Source organism: Neofelis nebulosa, chromosome 8, assembly GCF_028018385.1.
Source record: "Neofelis nebulosa isolate mNeoNeb1 chromosome 8, mNeoNeb1.pri, whole genome shotgun sequence".
In the NCBI taxonomy this organism is placed as follows: Eukaryota; Metazoa; Chordata; class Mammalia; order Carnivora; family Felidae; genus Neofelis; species Neofelis nebulosa.
In genome coordinates, this window is record NC_080789.1 from 101415731 (window position 1) to 101436911 (window position 21181).

A 21181-nucleotide genomic window follows, 5' to 3' on the forward strand; every position below is an offset into this window, starting at 1 on the left:
CTTAAAACTTGCTTCTTACAGCAAGGGCAGGAGCAAGGGATGACAGTTGGAGACACTGAGGCTCAGGGAGCACCCGTTAATGTAAACAGGAAAAGAAGAAGATGAGAACTGGGACTGAGAGTGATCACCATTATTTTGCTCCCACTTCTCTATCTCAGCCTTCAAAGTCGACGTTTCTGGAATCAGCAATTTCTAACCCATGTAGCAACTAGGTCTGGTCACAACTGAGCCCTTAAGATCTTATCCTGCCAACTGTTGCTACTCAGTTTAACATAGAATGAGTGCCCAAAAATGTGATCAAGAGAGTAGACACTTCCAAAAGGATACAAACTACAATTACAAACCAAAGAAACATATCTTCTATTTAAACATTTAACTTAATATTTTTAGGTGTCCTTTGCTAACTTCCTTGCTGTGACTTTGAAAAAAAAATCACTTAAATCTTCACAATCTTATTTTCATTATCTGTAAGGTGGACATTACAACTGTTTCTATTAGGGTTATTTTGCTTTCTAAGCAAGGAACTATTGCTGTCAATAGGAGGGACTTCAACTGCTGCGGTCAAAATAGAGCTCAGCCCAGGGGGATTCTGGTCAGATCAGGGTGCAGGCTGGAGGCAGCATTCATTTACTCAAATAGCATATATTTCTTCAGCATCTACTATGTTCTCAGCAAAGCAGTGGGAAGGATACCATGTAGGAGACCGTTTATTTCCTGAGGAGCTGACAAGCTTGCTGAAGAGTCCTATATACGAAATAGTTAAAAGAGTAACAAAAGGTACAGACTAAATGCTGTGGAAATTCAGAAAGGGAACCATTTATACGTTCAAGCAATCCGGCAAGGCTTCCTTAAAAGAGTTCATAGTAAGTGTTCATTTATGCGACGACAAACGTTTACTGACCACTCACTAAATGCCAGGCTCTGAGGATACAGCGGTGAACAATTCACAAGCCCTTCCCCTCACGGACTCGGATATTCCAACGGGAAGAGGTGGACAGCAAACAATATAATATCAGGTGGTGGCGAGTACAATATTTAAAAGTAAAGCAGCGTGAGGAGATAGAGACGTGGACGAAGGCAACAAGAACATAGAAACCCAAAGCCAAGAGTACGTGATGTGGTCAGGGAGAGGTTACCAGTTACTCTTCGGGCCTAAGCAGGGACCTCAAGAAAACAGGTGACACATCCTTATCCTTTCCGGCATATTCAAAGCATGGAGACATTCTTAAGAGTGTAACAAAAAATAATGGTAACTTCCTATATCAACCTATTCTACGCTGAAGGAAGGTTAACGGACCCATAGTGTTTTAAGAATTCCTACCTCCTCTCGTACCTGATGCATAATTCATAAACCTGTCGGTTTCCACCCTCCCACTTCCCCAGAAGTCCCTTCCGGAAGCCCGGGACCGCAGTTCTGAAGGTTCAACTTCTGCCCTTAACGGAACCCGCCTTCACTTCCGTTGTGACGTCACATCCACACAGGGCTCTACCGCGTCGCTGGGCAGAAGCCACTTCCGCCCTTACTAGTCGTAACTTCTGCCCTGAGGATGTCGGAGCGCAGACAGCGCCGGATGTGCTCTGCCGCTCCCGGAAGTGACTCGACCTTTGCGTTTCCCCCCCCTTTTCCCATTGCCGCCCCCCCTGCATTGCCATTTCCCTCCCTCCCCCCTTTTTCGTTTCCGGCGCTCCCGCCTTCTCTCCGCCGCAGCTCTACTCTGAGCCCGTGGGGGGAGGGAGGGAGGGAGGGGGCGTGGAGGAATCGGGGTTCTCGGGAGCACGAGCTGCAGCACCACTTCCGGGTGAGTGTTAGGGGAGGGAGGGAGGGAGGGGGCCACCCACTGCCTCGCGCCCCCGCCCTGCGGGTGTCTCGCGCGCATTCCGTGCGTGTGAGTGTGTGGGTCTGTCTCGCGCCGAAAGTGCGTGCCCGCGCGCACCGCCTCGCGCTCCCCCCCTCCCCTCGCCCCCTGCTGGTCCTCCCGCCCCATTCGGCTCCCTCCTTTCCCAGCAAACGCCGCCCCTCCCGCGCTCTGGCTCAGGCTCTGGCGCCGCCGCAGCCGTCGCCGCCGGGTGAGTCTCGCGCCGCTGCTGCCGGCGCGCGCCAAGCTCTCTGCTCCTCCCCCCTCCCCTTTTCCTTGGGGGGGCGTGGAAGGGGGGGGTCCTCGGTGTGACTGTATGTGTGTCCGTCCCGGAACCGGAAGTGGTTGTGGAGGAGCGGGCGATGGGGAGGAATGGGGGGGCTTAGGGGGCGGGTGTCTGTCTGGTGGGTGGCAGAGTTCAGCTCCCTGGAGGGGAAGGAGGGACGTCCCAAAGAAGGGTGTTTGAGGAAGGGGTGGGGGGCGACATCAGGAGGAGGCTCCCAGGGGCTGTCTCAGGGGAGCGAAGGTTTTCTGGGAACAGCTGGGGTCTCCAGTAGATAGACCACTGTGCAGGCTGAGGGAGGTACTTCTTGGCGCAAGGCCTTGGGTAGGCAGGGGCGAAGTCCTCGTAGAAGTGGGGGGAGGCCAGAGGAAGTGGCTGGGCCTGAACTGGCACTGTGCCTGACACAAGGGCTTGTGCATCCCCCTAGTCTTCAGCTTTGCCTTCTGAGCCAGTCCTCAGGGGCAGGGGCCCTTCTCTTCTGCCACCTCTTCTGTTCTCTGACCCCTGGTTACCTGTGGCCCTGTGGAACGAAGAAGAACCAGTGCCTGAGCCCAGGAGTGGAACCCAAGCACTGGTGATAGAGTTCATCTTAGTTCCTGAGAATTGGATTTATTTCCCTGTATCCACATAGTGGGTGGCACTACACTCCTTATTATACGATTGCATCTTTGGATTGCTGGTTGGGGGTCCGCCTGCTTTCCAGACTAACTGCTGACAGTCCAAGAATTCCTGAGGTTCTTCGCAGTTCTCAGGTGGCTGCACCCTTACTGGCCCCTGTAACCCAGACAATTTGTTCACAGAAAGTTCAGGAGCCCTGGAAAGGAGAAGGAATAAGACGACAGGAGGAAGAGAGAGAGAGGGTAAGACAATTTTGGCTTAATGGCTTTTCTGGATTGGGGGGAGAAGGGGTCATGATTAAATGGGCTTCTTGGGGACACTGTGACAGAATTCTTCAAGTAATAGCAATTGTAATACTGGTGTTAGCTGGGAGAGAAAAATTATCTCCTGACAATACCCAGGAAGTTTTTGCGTAAAAAGGTAGCGCTGTATCTCATCCATTCCCACTAGTACTCAGAAATGAATTATGAAATGCTCAAGTGAAATCACTAAGCGGGGTTACATTGTGTCCAGAGGAGAAATTTATTCTGCTTTGGGGACAAATGGGCCCCAGTCTCCAGTGTGGTCCTTGTCGTAAAGCTTACAGAATTGTTTTCTGTATTTGGAACAAGCAGAGTTGAGTTTAGCGTGGGGTTCATATTCTCAATATCGCAGTGGAGTGCTTCGGGTGGATCTGTTGAGTGGTTAGAATCTGACACAGGGTTATTTTAATTTGGTGTGTCAGGATGAAGTTTTCAGGAAAAAAAGAAACAAAAAACAAAAAACGTGGTTTGTGGGTAGTTTGAAGTAAAGTAGATAAAGTTGTATTGAGTGGACTCCAGAACTAGGTCTGCAAGAATTCAAAATATGAAGCTTGATGGGGATAGTGTGTTAGGTACTCTGAAAATGACAATGTTGAGACCCAAAAGAGTTTGAGTTCCAAGCTCATAGAAGTGTCTTCTAAGAACCGATTGCAGGCTGGTTTATAAAATTTATTTCCCATAGGTTTCTGAGCCAAGTTGATGATTAAATATTACGTGCATATCCCCTCTCGTCCAACTGCCCCGCCCCCTTTCCCCTGCCCACTTTATTTATTTATTTATTTATTTATTTATTTATTTATTTATGGCCTCACATTTCCTGGATCCATCATTTATAATGGCATGGGCAGGACCAGGGGAACCACTGTGCCCTTCTTCCCACAGGGTACTGAGTACCATTGGTCCAGCAGTCCCCAGGATAGAAGTTGCTGGCTCAGATTAACAGCTGTGGGGTGGTAGTGGTCCTGTTGGTGTGTTTGGGATAAACCTGTTCTGGTTTATTTTGTACTTGGAAGAGTTCACAGGTAGTAGGAAGGCCCCAAGTTCTCTTGGGATGGTCCTTCTTGAATGTCCTTAGAACTGGAGGAAAGAGATTTTGTTTCCTTACTGAGGCGGGGGGGGGGGGGGGGGGTAGTCATTGTCTGTGTTTCTTCAAGTTGTTAGCTAATATTGCAGCCTATCTACAATTGTGCTTTTTGGGACAGTTTTTCTCACTAGAGTGTCTGAGATCTCTGAGTCAAGTTCTTTCTGTAGTTGAATTTGAGCTGATTGTTCTTTGCATCTCTATTGTTTGTACTTCTAGTTGATGATTACTAAGCTGTAGGCTATAGATCTGACACTTTTGGGTAGTACCTTTGTCATTATGTGGTTTTTATGTAATTGTCAGTGATTGTCACTGGTAGTGCTCATCACATGGAAGTATTTCTCTAACTCTCTTCCATTCAGGAACACTTCAAAGCATTTTATTTAACCCCCCTCCCCTTTTTTTTTAACTGCCTCCCATCACCATATACCTCAGGAATTTGTTTTAAGGGGTTTATTCTCCTCCATCCTCTACTCAGATAGAAACTTAGTAGAATGATAAATTATTCAGAGTCAACCACTGATGTGGGACCTAGAATTAAATTCCAGAAGTCTTAGTTTCTAGGTTCATTCTCCAGCTACTGCACTTGGTTGGCACAAGTCTTTCAAGATTTTGTAAAAGTTTGTTGTGTTAAGAGAATATTGCTTTCCTGAGGAAATGCTGTGCTTTATTTGAAAAACAACAATTGTAGAGAATGTACTAAGTACCAGGAAAGAGATGGTGGTCTTAACCAGGTCTACCAAAAACCACATGCTGCAGGCAGTGACATCTTTATTTCTGGATGGTGGGTGGCACTATGGAAGGATGGACAGATGGACAAAGCTCTGGTGCAAGAGTTCAAGTCCTACTAAACGTTTCATGGGTGTTACTTAACGTCTTTTTTCTGCACCTCATCGGTGCTTTTGAGATTTTGTCTGAGATTGGAAAAGAAATATGTAGTGAAAAAAAAAATACCATCCAACTTAATTGTAGTAAACCTTATATTAACAGGATAGTTGAGGTATAGTGCAATAGTAAAATTGAAATTAGAACTCAGATTTTTAATCTGCCAGCATTCTTTCTACCTATTGTTTTTCCTTCTTTCCTGTTCTTTGGGTCTATAATAAAAGCCTTTCACTTCCTTCCCAATGTAGGGTAAACTAGTTCTTTTTATTATTATTAAAATGTTGGCATAATCATCAAAATTGGCACTCTATGTAGAAATGAGGTTTCCCTGTACTATCATTGGGCTTCTTCAGGTGTTACGAATGTTGGTATATACCTGCTTGGATGTTGGGATAGTTTGGGGAGAGTTCCTCCATGAAAGATAGAAAGTTAAGAGGTTAATTGGTAAAGTGGACAGTAAACAGCTATTTGAGTGATCTGGCACCTGTTGCCCTGTTACACAACTCCAGGGGGCGCCATTTACATGGTATTCTGGCAAGAGCCTTCCTTCTTGGCTCTCCATTTGATCTCATTTCAGGAATACAGAGATCTAAGTCAGCCTTTTTAGAACAGTAGTATAGCATTTCTCAGATGTCACTTTGCAGGCAAATATTGCTTCTAGTTGGGTGAGCAGAACTTTCCATGTACCCTTCTTTTGGGTGGACATATTTATCAGAAGCCCACAAGGCACATTTATCATTTTGTCCTAGGACCAGCTGTGGTTTTCTGATCTTCAGTTTTGTTCTCTTAAGAACCAAAGCAGAGGGACAGACTGGGTATCCAGGGAAGCAGAGGAATCTTTTATTCAGTTTATCCCTCTGGATGGTCTGTTCTTTTTACTCTGATTCCATCATTAAGGTGTTTTGTTTTTTCAATGTTTATTTATTTTTGAGAGAGAGAGAGAGAGAGTGCAAGCAGAGGAGGGGCAGAGAGAGAGGGAGACACAGAATCCACAGCAGGCTTCAGGCTTTGAGCTGTCAGCACAGAGCCCCACGCGGGGCTCAAATCCATGAACCACAAGATCATGATCTGAGCCGAAGTTGGATGCTTAATCGACTGAGCCACCCAGACTCCTCCCGATTCCATCATTCTAAAATCAGTTATCTTAATGGCCAAGTGAAGTCTTAACAGGTTGTGAACAGAAACTATCATCTTTACATTTTGCTCTTACCAAAATTCCACTTTTGGAAACATTTATAGAGAACTACATGGAAAATGTACAATCCATTCCTGGATGTGTTGTAAATTTTAATTGATGCATCAAGTCATAATATCAGAGAGTATGTACTTCAGTTGTAGGGTTTGGTCTCTTGTAGCACCCCCATTCTTAACTGGCTCTTTGGTATCTGCATTCAGATCTCTTTTCTGATATTTACTGTTTGACTCTGTGACTTCAGTTTCTTCATTTGAAAAATGGGGATTACAGTACCTACTTCATAGAATTGCTGTGGTAATTAAATGATACGATAGTTGTGAAGTGCTTAGAACAGTGCCCTGAACACAATAAGCACTTAATAGATGTTGATGGTGATGTTGACCTTGTCCTGTCCTCCACATCACTTTGTATGTCCCCTTTATAAGAACCTGCAGGGTCTATTTCCCTCAGAAACTTTCTCCTGAGCCACTTGTAGGACAATATGAGTGGATGTAATCTTTTTTGGTGAGGAGGGCCATTGTACATAGGAATTCTATCTGAAGATATTATTTTCAGGCTTTCAGTTCCTGCCTCCTAAATTTTCACATCCGTAATGTGTTTACTTCCTTGACTTTTTAGGGGGAAATTATAATTAGATCCTCCTTTCTTTATTCTCTGGCCTAATTCTCTACTTCATTTCCACCGTATGTCATGACTTTTCTGTATCATTTCTCTCAGCTCGAAGGTTAGACAGATGGGGGTTGTGCGTTATGGTTTGAGCCCCTAGCATTGTTTTCAAAATTTGTGTGTACAGAGTCCAGTGTCCTTCAGTTTACTAAATACAGAATTGCTTACTGGGTGATGAGTCCTATCTTCGAGACAATGGGTAGGTCCAAGATGTGATCTCTGCTTCCCAAAAAGCTCGGCAAGATTGGATCCCCTCAAACCGTGATTTGGTCATTTCTTTTTCAATGTTTATTTATTTTTGAGAGACAGTGCACGTGTGCACGCAGGGGAGGGGCAGAGAGAGAGGGAGACAGGATCTGAAGTGGGCTCTGTGCTGACAGCAGAGAGCCCAATGAGGGGCTCGAACTCACAAACTGCAAGTCCATGACCTGAGCCAAAGTTTGACGCTTAACCAACTAAGCCACTCAGGCGCCCCTATCATTTCTTGATTTCTGTTGCCTAAGAAGGACCTGAGTTAATGCTGGAAGTTAATGCTAAAGTTAATGCTGGAAGGAAAAGGTTAGCACCTGTTTTGGAGACTGTTCTGATGTGTTTTATGAGTTGGGGAGCAGGATTTGTCTGGGGTTGATCCTCAAATCAGTTAATAATGAGCCCTTCTGGGCTGATGGCTCAGAGCCTGGAGCCTGCTTCTGATTCTGTATCTCCCTCTCTCTCTGCCCCTCCCCCATTCTTGCTCTGTCTCTCTGTCTCAAAAATAAATAAAACCTTAAAAAAAAAAAAAAAAGAATAATGAGCCTTATTTGTGTGAAGTTGTAGTCAGATTTGATGCATTCCTCTCCTCTGCTACTTTTTAGGAAAGAGTAGATTGAAATTCAGTAGTGCTTCCCTTTATAGGTTTTATGAACATTGAGAGTGCTGTTTAATAGAGCAAAACGTGTGATGAGATTTCTGGAGAAGGATAAGGAATGCGGTTACGTCTAGAGTGATGTCCGTTCTGTTTCTCCTCCTTTGTTACAGATCTTTCTTAGTTTCCTTAATCTACTTTTAACCTGTTTCTGTGTCCAGTGTACCTTCTAGCACTTAGTAGCTCTGGTATCTATCTGCCTCCAGAACATCCTCAGCAGGAACCCCCCATGGCTGTAAGCCACAGGTCCTTCTTTCCCACCTGAATCTTGGTTGCTTCTGGTTCGAAAAGCAGCATGACGATAATGTTTATTTCTTATTGTTCGTCATTTCCCCATTCCATCAGTCTCTTACTCCCTCTTCACCTGCCTTCTGCTGGTCTGGATCCAGAATTTGGGGAAGCTGTTCTTGAATAACTGCAGTTAACATACAGTCTTGCTAGGAGAAGTGATCAAAGTGGGAAAATGAGCGGTGGGATGCCTAGGTTCTGTACCCATCATGATTCTGAGGGTTACTTTTCTTGCTTATTCCTCATTCCCAAAGTTTTAGCTTAATTATCATCCACATACAGAGAAGAACTTGAACGCTTAGAAGCATCATGTGTGAGATATACAGAGCAGGAGTCTAGTACTGTGTATGTGTTTTGGTGCACTGTTGTCCCTATTCTGAATCCCTGTAGGTAGAGATGTGGGGTGCTGCTACTCCCGGCACTGGAACCCTCTTTTAAACTGGTAGTTCCAGGTTCTCACTGCTTGGCTTCGCATGTGTGGTACCCAGTGTGGCACCGTGGGTGTTCTTGGACCTTGGTGGGATCAGTGGAGCATGGTCCCCAGGTAGCATCTGGTACTCAGAAAATATCTTGGTTGTGATTACCTGCCAATTTTGCTCTTTAATTCCCCTGCGCATTTTGTGTTCCAGCCTAGCTGTGTAGAACGACAGGTATGTCAGTTGAAACTCTTTCCCAAGGAAGCTATGTTTGAAGGATAAAGGAAAAGAGCGGGGATAGGTACCCCGACTGTTTTTTAGCCAGTCAGTGATTTGCTTTGTGTGACCTTGGGTACATCCCTTCCCTGCTCATGCCTTCAGCTCTTCTTTTTGTCACCGAAGAAAAGTAATACTGAGTCTCTTTCTAATGGAAGACATTCTGTGGTTAAGCGAGATGTGTTTAAGTTCTTCCACCAGCATCTTGAGAAGGATAGGCTCTGTTGCTCTGTTGGATTTCATGCTGAGTGGCTCTCTGGAACTAATATGGTAGATCCAGAGATCTTCACCGCAGATTCTCAGCCATGTGGTCAGGTCCTGAAGAGGAAGTCAGGAACTCCTCATTGTCTCCTTCTCGGTTGCCAGGTTACTTCAGATTTATTCCTCACTATGATGTGATCTCTCTTTCTTTCTTCAGGTAGAATGGAAGAATCTCACTTCAATTCTAACCCGTACTTCTGGCCTTCTATCCCCACAGTCTCAGGACAGGTAGGTGGTGGTGGTGTTTTTCTCCTCCTTCCCTATCATGTACTTTTTTCAACTTTTGAGTAGTGAGTTCTAGTACTGTGGATACTGAAGCAAGATAAATCACGTGCTGCTTCACCAGGTCCCCCACCACCGAGAATTCTAGCGTTTCTGTTTTGGCTTCTCTGGAAGCACAAAGATATGAACTATTTACTCCTTGGAGGACGGACATCGTAAAGAGCTCGGGGAACAGACAAAACCAGGTTCTTTCTGAAGAGGCCGCTCGCCTCCCCTTTCCTTTTCTTTTAGATTGAGAACACGATGTTCATCAACAAGATGAAGGATCAGCTGCTGCCGGAGAAGGGCTGTGGGCTGGCTCCACCCCACTACCCCACCTTGCTGACAGTGCCTGCCTCCGTGTCCCTGCCCTCAGGCATCAGTATGGACACAGAGTCCAAGTCAGACCAGCTGACCCCACATAGCCAGGCGTCCGTTACCCAGAACATCACCGTGGTCCCTGTGCCGTCTACAGGACTGATGACTGCTGGTGAGCCACTCTGCTCTTCTCCAATCTGAGGTGTTGATCTTCCATGATCAGTACCCCAGGCTGGAGGGCTCCAAGGACATGGGGAGTGGGATATGTGTTTGATTACTCAATCACATTTTTATTAAGTGCCTACTGTGTGCCTAGCAATGCGCTAGGCATTGTGGGGGATACAAAGAAGTAGAAGATGCGGTCCCTGCCTTTGAGGAGGTGACATTCTTTCCTTCTCTGAATCAAGGAGTCTCCTGTTCTCAGAGGTGGAGAAGAGAAGGGAGTCAATCAAGGGGTAAATCTCACTGTTACTGGGGGTGGGGTGGGGACAGGGGTTAGGAGACCATTATTTTTCTATAGGGTTTGGGGTTTCCTATATACTCTGGGCTGGGGGGGCGGTGGTGAGGGGTTGATTAGACAATGATCTGGGGGGAAATTAAATAGGATTAGGATCAGGACTGGACAACATGACACCATCTCCTTTTTCTCCCAATCCTAGGTCCTGGTTTGGTAATCACGTCCCCCTCAGGCTCCCTTGTGACCACAGCCTCATCAGCTCAGACCTTCCCCATTTCGGCTCCCATGATTGTCTCAGCTCTTCCCCCTGGCTCACAAGCCCTGCAGGTGGTCCCTGACCTCTCCAAGAAGGTAGCATCAACCCTAACAGAGGAAGGAGGCGGAGGTGGTGGTGGAGGTGGCAATGTGGCTCCTAAGCCCCCTCGGGGCCGGAAGAAGAAGCGGATGCTGGAATCAGGGCTGCCTGAGATGAATGACCCTTATGTCCTCTCCCCTGAGGATGACGATGACCATCAGAAAGACGGCAAGACCTATAGGTAAGAGTCAGAGCCAGGGCAGTGAGGGGCAAGGATCATGGTCTCAGCTCACCTACCCCTTTGTGTCTTGCCCCGGATCAGGCTCCACGCTGACAGCTTTCCACCTCAGGTCCACTTGCATGTCAGGTGCTCTCTTGTGGGGGAGGAAAGTGGGGCTCTTAGCACTTCTCGAGTGACTCTTCCTCAGGATGCAGACCCATTTTACTCCTTCCCTTTTGGGGTAGTCAGCAGTGACTAATTTTTGAATGACATAATGGAGTTTCTTTCTTATGGTAAGGTGTTAGGCTGGCTTTCAGACTCTGTCTCCAGCTCCTTTTTGCTTTCTGCATTTTCCATTCCTATTTTTCTAAGAAACTTTTCTGAAAAGCCCCTGACCTTAACCTGTGTGCCATCCACTGGTTCTTGGGCCACATTTAAGCACTGACCCTGCATGGTGGGGATGATGGGAGGGGTCTCTATAAAAAGGTGGGAGGAATAAGATATCACCCTTTGGCCCTTGGAATATATGCTTATAAAGTGCCTGTTTGCTCACTTTCTAATTCATGAAAGTCATTTTGATTCTGGACTTCCCTTAAGTTGTCCATTGCCAAAAAAGTGTTCTGTTTGCATGTGGTGCCATACGAAAATAATTACAGAGGTAGACTCCCCGCCCTTTGAAAGTTGCAAGTCTTTTAATCCCCTTGAGAACTATCAAGGGCCCTAGTGGGTTTGGGAAATTTGGTCCCGGTGTACAGAGTGGGATAACCACTGTCACAGCTTTGGTGCAGACAGGGGCAGATGTGCATGGCTGGGAGACTGGGTCTGTCCTTAGTGTACCGAGATGGGCAATGTTGTTCCCATTTTAGGAGCGAAGGGAACTGCGGCACAGGAAATGGACAGAGCCTTGGGCTCATGGATTCAGTTCCCGGCTCCACCACGAACTTGCTGTGTGACCCTGGGCAAGTCCTTTCCCCCTCTCTGGGCCTCAGTTTCCTCATCTGTAAAATGGGGAGAATTCTGTTTATGCCTCCCATTTGTTGGGAGTATATATCAGATAAGATTTGAAATGTTGGGAACTTCAGAAGAAAGAGATAAGAAATAGTTGTCATTTAGCATTTATTTTTATTTCTGCTGTATACGTCTATTGTGGAGAGTAGCCACAACTACAGAGTGTTTAAGTTCTTCTTTGTAAGTGAAGAGGAGGGGAGTTGCTATGTAGAAAGTATTGAGCATTGCAGAATCCCAGCCCATAATCTGAAAGTTCATTGCAGCTTTATTATTACAGGTGTATCCCACCTTATACAATAAAAGTGTTCCTGGAAAATGTTTACATCATATCATTTTATAAAGGTACCTGACAAGTTTGATTCATTTAAAAGCATCTTCTATATATCATTTCATAAAATGAAAGTCCCTTTTATTTTATATAAATCTGGATTTTTATGTATTTGCTTAAAGTGAGGTCATTGTGACATGGAGATACACCTATATATAGTGTGTCGTTGTAAGACTGATGGGCTAGGTCCCTGACATCCTATGCTGCTTTGCACATGGATCAGGGTCCTCTGATTCTGTCAAGGGTTTTTTTTGTTGTTGTTGTTTTGTGGTTTTTGTTTTTTGTTTTTGTTTTTTTGCTTGCTTATTTTTTGGACCCACATTAAAGCTATTTCTGGACTTCCCAAAGTGTGTCTATGGGAAGAAATGTGAATATGCAATTGCAAGGAAGTCCTGGTAGCATTTTCTACACTCTCAGTGTATTGGGAAGTCTTGAGAGGCCCCACACCCAGGTGACTAAAGAAAACTGAAATTTAAGGGCGCCTAATTATATTCTAGGTGAATGGAATTTCTTCAGAAACTCAGAACTCTGAATTTTCAAAGCAGTCTTTTTAATCACAAAAAATCCCTATTTCCATGCATGTTTGAGTCAACCACATTCATTCCTGTGGTCAGTGACATTTGACTGAGTATTGTTGGACTAGGGTTCTATTAGTCTGGGCAAGTCAACTTATTTCTAGTTCTTTGTTCCCATCTGTAAAATGGGAAGATCAGTCATGGCCCCCATCTATCATGTGTTTTTGAGGGAAAATCAAGAGTATTTGAAATTATTTTTTAGTATCTTAGGGAAAAAAATGGGATGGTAATTCAGTTGTTATTGTGAACAAGGTCATTGCACTGTGTGCTTCCAGAAGGGCCCCATTAGTATGTTGGATGTGAATGGTGCCCCCTGGAGTTGTGCACCTAGCTATATGGGGTGGTAGCTTTTCTGCCTCCTGCTATCTGCCCACTGCCACAATACTCCTAAGTCAGATTTCTTTCCAGCTACCCAACACCTTGCATTAAAAGACTTGGACTCTTTTATCTGGCTTCGTAGCATTTCACAGTTGGAAATACTTTAATGGTCACCTAATCCAGTTTCTTCCCTGTAGTTTAGTCTTCTACACATTCCTGGCAGATGACAGTCTGCCTCTCCTTGAATACCTCTAGTGTGAGGAATCTTTAAAATTAGGTTAGAATCATAGCTTTGTAGTGAATAGCTGTTTGCCCTTTGGCAAATTACTTAACCTTTCTGAGCCTTCGTGTTCCTTTCTGTAAAACGGATAATGCTTGCTAGGCTGTTGTGAGGAGTGGAGACAGTGTGTTTAAAGTGCCTAACGGGTGTGGTGCCCTCACAGTATCAGGCACAACAACAAATGGCAACTATGATTTTCATTACTCTGATCATTGCTGTACCTTCTACCTTTCGAGAGGGCTTATTTTGTTGCCAGTCCATTGTCTATGACTTTAAGTTTGCGGATTCTCTAGTTGAACTTTGATGCAGAGGGTTATTTTCTCTTTTATAGTTAATTTCATACTAAGGGTGCAGTTGTGTGTTCCACACTCACACACAAACTGTGAGCTTGTATTTGAGTTAAAACGGTACGTGTTGTTCCACTTGTCTGAGGAATTTTAGCAACCAAGGGAAATTATTTTGTATCTTCAGTACTGTTCCCCTCAAGTGACAATGTGTCCAGTTTCTGACTTCAGTGAAATGTATAGTAGCATGAGCTCATCCGTCAGCACTGGTATGTTAACATTAGTGCAATTGAATTATTAGAGAACACTTGGCTTACCTTTGTTCTGAATATTTGCTGGCCCTGGAGGCAGATATTTATCTCTCCATTTTACAGACCAGAAAATTGAGGTCTAGATTGATGAGCAAGCCTGTAATCGAACACTGAGTAGAGCCCAGGTGTCCAGACTAACATTGGCTGTGTCCTTTGGGCCATACTAACTATAAACAGAACCTCCCCACCACCCATATAATGGCTGGGCAAGCCAAACAACAGCCAAGGATTGGTAAACTGGGAATTGGATTTCCTTCATAGTTACCAAGTGACCAGGGAAATAGAAATTGACCTTAACGATTGGAGTTTTAGTGGAAACATTAATATAGGAGCCACACCTCCAAGTACCGTGATATTTTTTTTTCCTCTGAGGAATGCAGAGTTCTTTTTAGTCGTGATCTCAGTTATTTTCTAAAGATTTCTCCTGGGATCCGAAAAAAGCCGAAACCATCACTCTGCACCATCCCCAGCCCTGATGATAGGGAGAAGTTGAGGAGGAACCAAAGCAGAGGGACTTTTTCCCCAGTTGCCTGGCTTCCAGGTGCTGCCCTTTCTGCCAGCTCACACTGTGCACTGTGGGGTTGTTTAGGAATGAGAGCATTCCAGCTCACACACAGATAGCACTTCCTCGATAAAGGCTGAATAGTTGTGGCTTATCCTGCTCAGAGGCCTCCTTACTTGATGCTGTTGGGCAATGTCAGAACAGGAAGGATTACCAACCAGGTGATGGGGGAAAGTGTACCAGCTGCTGTTGATGTTATCCCCGAGTGCTGACTTGAGCTCCATGTGCTAGGGAAGAGGAAAGGTTTGGCATGGAAGCTCAGGCATGGAAGCTTGGAAGATTTCACAAATCTTTTCCTCCTCAGTGTTTGAGGGCGACAGCCCACTTCCAACAGCAACCTCAGCTCTTTGTAAAAGCGGTTCCCTCACTTTATCGCCAAGGGGCTCAGGGATGGTGGTGGTTGGTGGAACATCAGATGCACAGTGGAGGCCAGATGTATATGATTTGGAAAAGCCCCTTCCACGTAATTCTGATCCTTTTCCACCCCTATCCCTCTAGGAATCACTGGCAAAAAGGAAGTAGGAGAGAATCTGAGAGAAGACAATTATCTGAGGAGACAGGAGAGAAGCCCTTCTGGGGAATGTAGTCAGTTTGTCCTCATTATCGTCTCAGGAACTTGAGAGATACCTGAGAGATGTACTTTATGCATGGGAAGTTGGGGGAAGGAGCTCTCTTTTAAAGTCTGAAATAAAGTTACAGGCAGAAGGAAAACAGAAGTTAGCTGATATTGCTGGCCCGATGAAATCCGCATCAGCCTAGAGCCGATAATAAGATTTTCCTGTCTTTTCTGGTTGAATTCTTGTTTCTGTACACACTTAGGGAGTCCAGTCACTCAGCAGACATGTACTGAATATTTGTATTGTGTGGGTCTGTATTAGTTTAGTCTATAAAGAGGAGTAGAACAGATCCTCCCCTCAGGGGCCTTACAACATACTTGTAGTAAGAGAGATCAGATAGGCTGGCTTCTGTGGAAGTGGAGGGAGGGTTCAGCAGTGCTCTGTCAGTGGGAAGGTTCTAACCGCTGCCCTCGCTTGGCCCAGGTGCCGGATGTGCTCACTGACATTCTACTCAAAGTCGGAGATGCAGATCCACTCCAAGTCACACACCGAGACCAAGCCCCACAAGTGCCCGCACTGCTCCAAGACCTTCGCCAACAGCTCCTACCTGGCCCAGCACATCCGCATCCACTCAGGGGCCAAGCCCTACAGTTGTAACTTCTGTGAGAAATCCTTCCGCCAGCTCTCCCACCTCCAGCAGCACACCCGGTAAGGCTGCTCTTGGTTTTATCCCATCACCCGGCTGCAGACCCCTTACCCTAAGGCCACGTTGCCTGAGCCTTCTCTTCTGTCCTCGTGGTTTCTTTTTTCCCTTGTGACTTTGCCCTTTGGGAGCCTCAGTTCGCTCTCATTACTGTCTGTGAAAAATAAACTATCTATTTTAGCAGTTTGCAGGGGCCTGGGAAATTGTGGTCTCCAATCCCAAAGCCTGGAACGGTTTTTGTGGTTTCTCTCTTTGTTTGTGTTTGGAAATCTTCTGCAGAGCAGGCCCTGCTTATACTGTATGCTTCAGTTCAGAGCCAAGGTGTGCATTCAACTTCAGGTCCATGGGGAACAGGCGGTATTTGGTCTTTGTTGAAAGTACTGTTTGGAATCAGGGTATATGTGGTGAGTGTGTAAGCTTAGAACAAAGCAGAGGGCTGACAAGACTGAGACCGTTAAGGTTACCAGGAGCCAGGGGCCGCGGCTCTGCATCACCTCACTGCCATTCTAGCCACCGACGTAAGATCAGCAGCGACCTAGATCTGGGTGTCCTCGCCATTAGCCTCTCCAGGCCGGAGTATGTTTGGGAGGAGGGAGGAGGGGGTGCTCTCATCCGTCAAGCAACATCATTTCACCCAGCAGAGAGCTGAGCCCGTGGTGTCGAACTGCTTCCTCCTCCCCCCTTCCCTCCTCTCCTCTCCTCTCCGGCAGGATCCACTCCAAGATGCACACGGAGACCATCAAGCCCCACAAGTGCCCGCACTGCTCCAAGACCTTCGCCAACACCTCCTACCTGGCCCAGCACCTCCGAATCCACTCGGGGGCCAAGCCCTACAACTGTTCCTACTGCCAGAAGGCCTTCCGCCAGCTCTCCCACCTCCAGCAGCACACACGGTAAGGGAGAGTGGCGGGCTACTGCCCCCGCCCCGCTGGCATGCCCTCCCCACCCCCGCCCCGGACACACACAACAACCCGCATGCGGGGGGCGGGGGAGAGACCTGGCCGGAGGAGCATACGACTGGCGCCTGGGAGAAGAAGAAACAACAACCCTGGAGTGGACGCTCGAGAGAACCTTTCTGGGGCACAAGCTGCGCTGGGGAGATGCAATGACTGTGTGGCTTGGGAGGAAGAGACTCAGCTGGAGCAGAGACAACTTCTGCCTTCATTTCTCTCCCTGAAAACACCAATACGCACATGTTGCAAGATTTTCTCCTGGATGCCGAAGCAAGGGCATTTGGTTGGAGAAGACCATACCTCTAGCCCTTAGGGCACCATGTATGAACAGAAAATGTAATCAGACTTTTTTCGCTGGGTCTCAGCCTGGTGACACCTACGGCAATAAGCAAGGCTCTGAGGGATGCCAGGAATAGAGAAGAGAACGAAACATGTCTGAAATGATCACAGAGAACCGGCAAATGAAATGAAAAAGCTCCTGCTTCATAAGGATGCCCACTGTTTGTCCCATGAATCTGGAGTGACTAGGAGGGAGCGAACCTGCCACCTGGAAGAGTTGATGACATCCTTCATCAGTATCTCAAGTTGAACTGCAATCCAAAACTCTTACTGGCCAGAGGCCTTCTCACCTGGCTGTTTCTGGACATGGTGATCCCTCTCAAAGTGGTCAGATACCTTGTTTTGCGAAGAGGAGAAGTCGGGCTTTCCTCACAAGGAGACAGACTCGTCCTGTGATGTTTCCAAGATTTTATACTGGAGGTCCAGAAAAGCAGCTGGTCACAAAGATAGTTCTGAAGTCCCCGATAAGTAGCAGGTGTCTGCGGACCCTCAAGTCCTTGGCTCATCTCAGTGGAGGGCCCTGTAGTGTTTGGGAAAGAGGTCAAATTGGTACTAAAGTAGGCATCTCCTGCCGTTAGGGGGCTGGACTCGGAAAAGCCCCAAGGAGTTTCCATGAGTATTAATATCACTGCTGCTCTCCATAATTAGCATAACTCTGCTGTTCTTTGACACCAGAACTTTTTCTGGGAGTGGTGCTCAAGGCTGAGGGCATAGCTTCTGGTTGTATTGTGGGGGCCAAGGAAGAAGTGTTCTGTGTTTCTTTTCAGTGTGTTCACCGTATGTTTTTGAACATTCATCAGGGACAGCTACTATAGTCGCTGACTTGTATGCCAAATTAGGGACTGCCTGTCTCTTGGCTGCCAAGCTGCCGGTTCCTCCTCCCCCGGCAGAGTAGCCCAGCTTGAACTGAGTGATGGAGACAGTGAGCAGAGATCAGGCACTATGGCGTGATCCGTGTCAGAGAGGAGCTGAGGCTGGGACCTCCTGGAAACCCAGCTTGAACTCCTGTAGGAGGGCAGGCATGACCTTGAGGAGGTTTGTGAACGAACTGATCCCTGAGTGGCCTTGCTGACCTCCTTTCCCTTTCTTCTTTTCTCATCCTATGCAGAATCCACACCGGTGACAGACCATACAAATGTGCACACCCAGGCTGTGAGAAAGCCTTCACGCAGCTCTCCAATCTGCAGGTAAATGTTCCACCTTCCACATGAGGCCTTGTGTCTGACACTGGGCTCAAAGTGCCATTTGACTAGTATAGTGGTTCCTGAACTTTTTCAGGACCTGTTTACACCCTTAATAATTATTGGGAAACCCAAAGAGTTTTTGTTGATGTGAGTACAGAGAATGTAAAACTGAAAAACTTGAAAGCATATTTAGTGACTCATTTAAAAATAACAAACCCATTGCATACTAACATTAACCTATTTCCAAACATATGCCCAGTCCCCCCAAAATGGAAAGAATGGCATCGTTTTACACTTTGCATGTTTTTTAGTGTCTAGCTTACCAGAAGATGGCTACCTTCCTGCTGCGTTCAGTCTTTGTGACATCACGCATTGTGTGATCTCTGTACAGTCATGAGAGAATGAGCATGAAAAGGCCAACGTAGTCTTATTATCATTTTGAAAGCAGTTTTGACTTTGGGGGCCCTGTGGAAAAGTCTTGGTATTCCCTAGTGTCCCCTCCGCTTCGCTTTGGGAACCACCGGGCCGGTGGAGCCAGTATAGCCATCCTTCTCACTTTCCAGGATCCTGGGATGTGCTGCAGGAGATACATACACCTCTTCCCTTTGCCTGTAACTCCTCAAGTTTTACTGAGCAGCTTCCCAGGGCGCCTGGGTGGCTCAGTCGGTTTAGCATCTGACTTTGGCTCATGATCACACGGTTCCTGAATTCGAGCCCTGCATTGGGCTCTCTGCTGTCCACATAGAGCCCGTTTCGGATCCTGTCTGCTCTGTCTGCACCTCCCCTGTTCACTCTTTTCCCTGAAAAAGAAACATTAAAAAAAAAAGGCAATTTGCATTGCCTTCCAATGGAAAGAGAATCTGGAAGGCTGACACCCAGCTCGGGGCTTTTCCATTAAGGTCACAGAGGCAGGAAGGAAGAGCCCAAGGTCCTCATCCTGATTCTTTCCTCATTTTCCCAGTCCCACAGGCGGCAGCACAACAAAGATAAACCCTTCAAGTGCCACAACTGTCACCGGGCGTACACGGACGCAGCCTCACTAGAGGTGCACCTATCTACGCATACGGTGAAGCATGCCAAGGTGTATACCTGCACTATCTGTAGTCGGGCATACACGTCGGTGAGTGCGCAGTGCCTTCCCTTTACTTCCCTCTGGGCCTGTGAGACCACACGGTCCACTTCGCCCCACCTCTCTGGATAAAGAGCTGTTGCCTTGAATATGCTTGCTCCCTAGCTCCCAACTTAACCGGAATCGATAAAGAGAACAGAAATGACATAGACATGTAGCTCGGGAATTGAGGGGGATGCCTGAGCTCTTAAGCCTATAGAGAAAGATTGCTAAGCAATGATTCTTTGTTTTGTTTTGTTTCGTTTTTTGTTGTTTTGTTGTTGTTTTTTTTTTGGCTAAGCGGTGATTCTTAATTTTACTTAAATACAAGGCAAAATAATGCAACTTGCAACTTGCAGTTTTGGGAGAAAGATTTTTTAAATGGCTCCAGGAAAAGGTGGTAAAGTTGTTCCATTCAAAGATCTTTGAGAAAATGACCGCTTTCCCTGTGCCAACTGAATGCCCCCTGTGACTCCAAAGGTCTCCCTCTCCTTTCTGCCCAGTATTGAACACTGAAAGAGTCTTCTGGAGAGAATTTGCCTGTGGCTCCAGAATGTCCCCGTATAAGTATGGCTCTATTTGAAGTAAAGTAAGAGCCCAGGATGCCAGTTATAAGTAACCTCTTTTCTTCTCTTTAATCCCTCAACTCTTTTTCACATCTCCTTCAGGAAACGTACCTTATGAAACATATGCGCAAACACAACCCTCCTGATCTCCAGCAACAAGTGCAGGCGGCAGCGGCGGCAGCGGCGGTGGCCCAGGCCCAGGCCCAGGCCCAGGCCCAGGCCCAGGCTCAGGCCCAGGCCCAGGCCCAGGCCCAGGCTCAAGCCCAAGCCCAGGCTCAAGCCCAAGCCTCCCAGGCATCGCAGCAGCAGCAGCAACAGCAGCCACAGCCACCACACTTCCAGTCCCCTGGGGCAGCCCCCCAGGGTGGGGGTGGTGGGGACAGCAACCCCAACCCTCCACCCCAGTGTTCCTTTGACCTGACCCCCTATAAGACGGCGGAGCATCATAAGGACATCTGCCTCACTGTCACCACCAGCACCATCCAGGTGGAGCACCTGGCCAGCTCGTAGAGACCTGTGCTGCCACCCACTGGGAAGAGGGGAAAGAAGTTCTGGTCCCTTCTTTCTCCAACTTCTCTTGGTGGGAAAAGTCTTCTTCCTTGACAGGCCTTGCCTCCATCTCCTTGGGCCTCAGGCACGGCCTTCCTACACAGGATACCATGCTTATTCTCAACTCCTCTTCAAAAGGAATATCAGCCCTCCTGATTGGCAAAGGAATAAGGAGCTGGTAGTGTAATCCAGCAGCCTCCCCTTCCAAGCATAGCTTTTCAAAATTGGGGGTTGGTGCTCAAGGGAGGGATTTGCTATGACCTCATAGAAACGTTTCCAGTGTGGGCACTTACCCTCTCGTTACCCTCATAATCCTCAAAAGTTGGGGCTGGTGGAAGACTAGAGGCTGGTCCTCCCAGATCTCTGAGAGAAGGGAGCCCTAAATGCAACCAGCCTCCTGTTCTGTTCTTGCCTGCAAAAGAACGGAGGTTTCTCACACGCCCCGATGAGCGGGAGCCGTCTTCCCCTCGTGGTCTCACTTCACTTCCTACCTAATGCTGGAAGAGGGAGATCTCAGTGGGGGTCAGACCCCCTTTATTTGTAAAGGGGCAAGGGCTGAGATGTGGTCCCCAAGGGGCCAGAGATCCCCAAAATGGTCAAGGGTGGCTTAGAAGCGTGGGTTATGGTTTTCCTTGGGACCTCCCCTTCTCTGCCAGCCAAGGCCCTATACTCGGTCTCCCAGTCCCAAAGCCAGAGGAGCTGTGGGAGCTTTGTGTTCTTTATGAAAGCCCAAAACAAAGGGTGTTGCAGAGAAGGGAGAGTTCAGGGCAAACACAAGGACTGGACTTAGCTCCCTAGGTGCCACGGTCAATTGCCGGACACGGATTTATATATAAATATATATATAAATATATATATATACCCACTCATCACGGCCATCTTTGTTGTAACCATTTCTGTGTTTATAAATGCATTATCTCTCAGAATTTTCATATTTGATGTTTTGTTTATTTTTGTCTTTTGTTTTTCTCCAC

The 21181-nt window shown here is 46.9% G+C and overlaps 1 protein-coding gene across 12 annotated transcripts; it reads left to right on the forward strand.

Moving 5' to 3' along the window:
• Positions 1-1625: 1625 nt before the first annotated feature.
• On the forward strand, positions 1626-21133 carry ZNF384 (zinc finger protein 384). 12 transcript variants are annotated; one of them, XM_058743873.1, is made up of 13 exons: positions 1626-1799; positions 2006-2067; positions 2940-2999; positions 9189-9259; positions 9545-9782; positions 10018-10065; positions 10270-10603; positions 11449-11541; positions 15289-15513; positions 16219-16401; positions 17909-17987; positions 18946-19104; positions 19761-21133. In XM_058743873.1, the coding sequence occupies exons 4-13, from the start codon at positions 9194-9196 to the stop codon at positions 20166-20168; spliced, it is 1833 nt and encodes a 610-aa protein (XP_058599856.1). In that variant the 5' UTR covers positions 1626-1799; positions 2006-2067; positions 2940-2999; positions 9189-9193; the 3' UTR covers positions 20169-21133. The 12 variants fall into 12 exon arrangements, with proteins under 12 accessions (XP_058599856.1, XP_058599855.1, XP_058599862.1 ...); XM_058743872.1 differs by lacking the exon at positions 2006-2067; XM_058743871.1 differs by lacking the exon at positions 1626-1799 and having other exon boundaries at positions 1829-2067.
• Positions 21134-21181: the final 48 nt, after the last annotated feature.

Coding starts and splice junctions, on each gene's coding strand:
- ZNF384 (XM_058743873.1), top strand. CDS start 9,194: ATGGAAGAATCTCACTTCAATTCTAACCCGTACTTCTGGCCTTCTATC. Junction 9,260..9,544: donor TCCCCACAGTCTCAGGACAG/GTAGGTGGTGGT, acceptor CTTTTCTTTTAG/ATTGAGAACACGATGTTCAT. Junction 15,514..16,218: donor CACCTCCAGCAGCACACCCG/GTAAGGCTGCTC, acceptor CCTCTCCGGCAG/GATCCACTCCAAGATGCACA.